Source organism: the organism of the source record quoted next, unplaced genomic scaffold (genome assembly GCF_019419815.1).
Source record: "Pyrus x bretschneideri cultivar Hongxiangsu unplaced genomic scaffold, Pyrus_bretschneideri_v1 Contig6, whole genome shotgun sequence".
Taxonomy (NCBI): Eukaryota; Viridiplantae; Streptophyta; class Magnoliopsida; order Rosales; family Rosaceae; genus Pyrus; species Pyrus x bretschneideri.
Genome location: NW_025999798.1, coordinates 6,024,255 through 6,029,377, shown reverse-complemented (window position 1 = coordinate 6,029,377; position 5,123 = coordinate 6,024,255). Strand labels below are relative to the sequence as shown.

The 5,123-nt window shown below is 34.1% G+C and overlaps 1 protein-coding gene across 1 annotated transcript; it reads left to right on the top strand.

Annotated features, from left to right (window-relative positions):
- Window positions 1–3,400: 3,400 nt before the first annotated feature.
- LOC103944711 lies at window positions 3,401–4,491 on the top strand. The gene is made up of 2 exons (XM_009355174.3): window positions 3,401–3,744; window positions 3,957–4,491. The coding sequence occupies exons 1-2, from the start codon at window positions 3,642–3,644 to the stop codon at window positions 4,076–4,078; spliced, it is 225 nt and encodes a 74-aa protein (XP_009353449.1). The 5' UTR covers window positions 3,401–3,641; the 3' UTR covers window positions 4,079–4,491.
- Window positions 4,492–5,123: the final 632 nt, after the last annotated feature.

The window sequence follows — 5,123 nt, the reverse complement described above, 5'->3', positions numbered from 1 at the left end:
ATGGTTAACTTACTACGAGAATAGATTAGTAATAATCATGCACAATTATGTAATTTGATCAGTACTGGTCAGTTACTATATGAGTTTTGCAAGACTAAATAATATGTTTATTAGATTGAATTAAAATATAAATTAAAATCCTTCTAGTTGTTAGGTTTACACATGCTCTTGTATTAAAACTGTTCTCTATATATATGCTATCATATGGAATCCTAAACTATGTTTTATATCCGTAGGCAACTAGTTTATTCAATGAAATATGAACAATTTAATCAAACTCTTATCGCATGCATGAAGACCAACAAATTGGGAAGTTATTTTGGTGATAACACCGTCATAATTAAAGTGTTACTTTTTTTTTTTTTGGGGTCAACTTAATAATGTGTTACTAATTTACATATTATTATACAAATAAACGACAATATTAATATTTTATAAACCTAAAGTATAATAATACTAAACAAATACACATGTTATGATAAGAGTAGACTAGTAACACACCTTATCTTTATGTGCTAGTTAAATAATTGATTAAGCTTAATTAAGAGTAATACGCATGATTGTGTGGAGTAGCTAAAAGTCTCACAATCTGATAGCCTAAAACTTGAGGCAAATGAAACCAACCAAGACTTGTGTACTAGTACTGTGTTTACACGAACTTGGGTCGGTTTAGGCCAGATTAATTTTGTTTGTTTGAGTAGTTAGGTTTCTGTCCGTATAATCCTGCACTTTGCAAAATCTAAATCCCCACTCGATCAGATGCATCCCCGATCTCATTCACTTACAAAAACTTAGACCTCATCTCCTTTCCTTTGCACATCGCCCCCACCACCACTAATTGTCGCCATAATCTTTGTGTCGTTGTCTGTTCCCACTCAATTATTATGTGGGTCGTCTTGTTCTTCTTTAGAGACAAATCAGAGAAAAGGGCCAAGCAAAAAAAAAAAAAAAGAACATGCATCTTTAAAGGAAATGGCAGAGAACCCAAGAAGAGAAAATGACATGCCCATAAATTAACATCGTTCGGCTCGTTACATGTAAAAATTAAAAGGTTATTCATTATTCCGTGCATAAGAAAAACTTATTCTTGATAACATTACAATAATAAAAATTGCGAGGACATAAACTATGATGTATCTACAAAAAAAAAAAAAAAATCTCTACGTGCAAATATACATGCTCGTATATAAAGTAGCAAACCAAAACCGAAAACCACTATTGAAAAGTTCTCAAAAAAAAAAAAAAAAAAAAAACCAACCATCAATTAATGCAGAAACATGCAGTCTGTTTACATGTGAATACTGCCCCCCAAGCATCCATGGCAGTTATTATTTAATCAAAAGATCCGCTTATATATAAGCCACAATCATAAGTATATATTTTATCAAGGGTAAACTGTCATTGAGAGCATGTGGGATGCAATAAACAAGCTAAACAAATCAATAGACAATTAAAAAATAAAAAAGAATCCGAAGCTAGGGATATGATATCAAAGGGGGATGACTTTCAGACTGCATGATTTTTTTTACACCAGAATTAGTGTTCAGACATAACAGAGCATTCTAAGTTTCTATATCGATTAACCATTAGACTATTGATTAGTTTAAACTCTGGGGTTGTCGAGAGTCCAAGAAAGGCAAAACCCTCCTTAATTAAAATTAAGAATCCCTTTTCTTACTTACAATGTTAGCAACATGACCGTCTTGGTTTACTAGAAAAACACATTATGCAAAGAAGATCATGTGCCCGCTACTAATGGCAAATATTGCTGCTGCCTTGAGACTGCAATTAGTCAAATTTGATAATGCAAGTAATTAATATAAAACTAATTACATTATATGTTCCCATATAGGAATTAGGAAGTGTGGGAATGCTTTTGTCAACTCATGATTAGAATCAAAGCATCACTAATGAGGTTTTAATATTAATCGAAGTACGGTTTGATGCCAGGATGGATCGATTTGATTATGTAAACTGGATTTGTGCATACATTAATGGGTTTAATTAGTTATAAGTAAACAGCATAGTTTTTTCTTTTTGTTGGAGCACACAACATGGTTGGGTATGTGAGTGCATGAGAAATGTTATGGAGATTTTCAGAGTGAGACTCTCTCTATGGACTTTCTGCTACACTCTAGTTTAACGTTAATTTCTATGCTAAAATTTGTAAAATATTACATCAAATATATGATGTGGCAGAGAGTACTTCTCCTTAGCATTTCTCATGAACGCATATATGAATATATAAGGACTGCAAATGGATTTGGCTGTCTTGGTCAGTCTGTGTGCCTACCATTGCATGTGGGAGTCACAAAAGTGGAAGATAATAATGGATAACTAGGCCTGTCCCATAGTCATGTATATTCCACATTACTAGGCCAAGAATTTGCAGCATTGGAGTCATCAGTCAGTCGCTCACAAATTTTACAGATTAGTTATACAGATGAATTGAAGCAACAGACCAATGGGAGAGTAGTCCACAGACTGAATATGCATGTGACAGACTGACATGAAACAAAAACGATTGAGATAGGAACTTAGGAACTTCTCCACAATGAGGCACGATGAATGCTGAATGCTTCTGCAATTAAACATAACATCTATATTATATACAATAAAAGTTTGTAACACATATTATGTTTTAACGGGATAAATAATGCATGTGAATTATCCATGCATGTGCATGACAATTTTATATAAAAATTATTTGAACGTGAGCTTTTATGTCATGTGGGAGATAAGTGACAAACACTATCCAATTAATCCACGTGTTATGGTTTAATTAGATGGTATTGCCAAGTGATAAGAAAGCGCCAGAAAGAAGTCCCAGCCCAAACTTTCTCAATTACCAGGTAAAGAAAGGAGCAAGCAAATTGGTTAAGTTGCATACATTGTGGGATTCATATAGGCCAGTTTATCAAACAAAAAGATTGTAATGCAATAAAAGCTTATCACACACGTTAAGTTTTAATTAAATAATGTATGTCACTCATCATGTCGCGTGACGAGAAATTTCTACTTAAATTTTTTTCGTATAGATAATTGTATACATATCTAGGGGGACATAGACTATAAGCATGCAAATGATCAACATAAAGATTGTAATGCTATGTAATATAATAGTAAAGTGACCAAAAGTCAATTAGGGCCATGAAAAGGCAATTTCATAACTTATATGCCAAACGAAGAGAGAAAGAGAAGAAGAAGAGGAAGAGTCAGATGGGCAAAGCAAATCCTACAATATACGTCACATTCAGAAAAGTAAAGGGATTCACGTGTAGAGAGTCTAAGGGGAAGAGAGGGAGGTCTGTTTGGGAGCGTGCGCCATGTGCTTTGGTGCAGTCGGCCATAAGAAAATATAAAAACCAAAAAACAAAAATATAAAAATAAAAGAGTGATGATCCTCTAATCTCCAAAAAGCCCATCTCACGGATCTTGCCCCTCTCCTTCTCTCCACTCCTATATATACATATATATATATATATATATTATCTTATACAATTATTGTGCCATCCTCCTCACACAGCTCTTGCATAAAAAGCTAGCTAGGCTTGAGAGAGATTTCAGTCGTCATCTTCGTTCAGATTACTGTATTCTAAACGTAACATTTTCATTGGAGAACACCAAGTTTTGAAGCATAAATGGCTTCGTGGAAGAAAACCATTACAACTCCATTCAGGAAAGCTTGCACTTTCTTTAACCAGCAGCCAGGAGGGAGAGACCAGAAGAAGTCTCAGCTTCAAGGTATATACAAACATATATTGTTTCTCTCCTATATACTTCTCTTGTCAGGCTCTCTTGTCAGACTGAGAATTTACGGAGTTTGAATTTGCAGTCTGATAACGTAAGTCTAGCAAGAGAACACTGCTACTCTCTCTCTCATGTGTTAACCGATGTGAATTATCATTTATGGAACAGACTGAGTGATGTTTTGTTCCATAATTTACTTTGAACAGGGAGTGAAAGTAGTGTGATGGCTCTGCATGGAGAAGTGATGGCATGCGCATATGAAGATGTTCAGGTGATGTGGTCTATCCTGGACAAGTCCAAGGCCTCAGCCTGCAGCATCACTTCTTAACATGTATAGATGGCTATGGCTATCAGTAATTGATGCCAATATCTATCTCAAAAAACAGCCATAAAAAAAGGGAGAGAGACCCACGTCAGCAATTAGCAGATATGTGCATACAATTTGGGTCAAAGCTAGCTTGCAACATTTTGGTTCTCATTCTTCTGGATCTGGTGTGCAAGATATAATTACCTGTAGATAGGGCGGTGCTGGGAGGGATGGTGCTTTTGTACTCAAACTCTTTGGTGGCTAGAAAAGGTCCCAACTCAAAAAAAGAGGAGAAGGAGGGGGGATTTGTGAGGCTTTTAATTGTAGAATTGGCCCCCATTATACGAAAGTTTTTTGTTTAGTTTGTAATCTGTTAAATTAATGAATAGGCAATCCATGTGATAAAACATCACATTGAGATTATTAATATTAAACTTTAGAAAAATATTTTCATTTTCTACTTATCTTCTTCTTCTTGTTTCTCTTGTAACTACTACCTTTATCTCTCCTTAGTGGTCCTCAAGTAAGAAAGCTTGCACATTCTCAATTTTAAGATGAATTACATAAAATGAAGACACTAAGGTGGCAGTATGTCAAACTAATCACGAGAGATTATATAAAAATTAAAATAAAATAATATATGTGATAGGTTGGCAATACCACCACTTTAACATCCTATTTTAGTAAGTCGACTTCTGATTCATCGATTATAACCCAAAAACAAAATCCAAATTTTGCATTGTCAACTGACTTGTTTTGCTCTATAGTCCATTTTATTGGTTAGAAAATTAATATAATATCTTAATTTGAAGATATTATAGATCTATTTTTTTGTATGGGTAACTGAATACTAAATATCCTTTACTCCGTTTCTGTAAAACCGTATAAATTAGTAGGAGAAATCTAACAAGGTGCATGGAATTCTAATGAAAATATCAAAAAGCTTCCAACTACTTTTTTCAGCGGTTTAATAGAATCCAACACATTGCTTTTGTAATAAATATGTATATGTTGTGCTTCTTTAGAGATTTTTCATTGTGCCGGACACATGGGTGGTGCAATAAAT

What these genes read in the sequence shown, in the direction of transcription:
- LOC103944711 (XM_009355174.3), top strand. Translation starts at nt 3,642, where the DNA reads ATGGCTTCGTGGAAGAAAACCATTACAACTCCATTCAGGAAAGCTTGC. An exon ending in GAAGAAGTCTCAGCTTCAAG is followed by an intron (nt 3,745 to 3,956) that starts GTATATACAAAC and finishes TACTTTGAACAG; the next exon opens with GGAGTGAAAGTAGTGTGATG.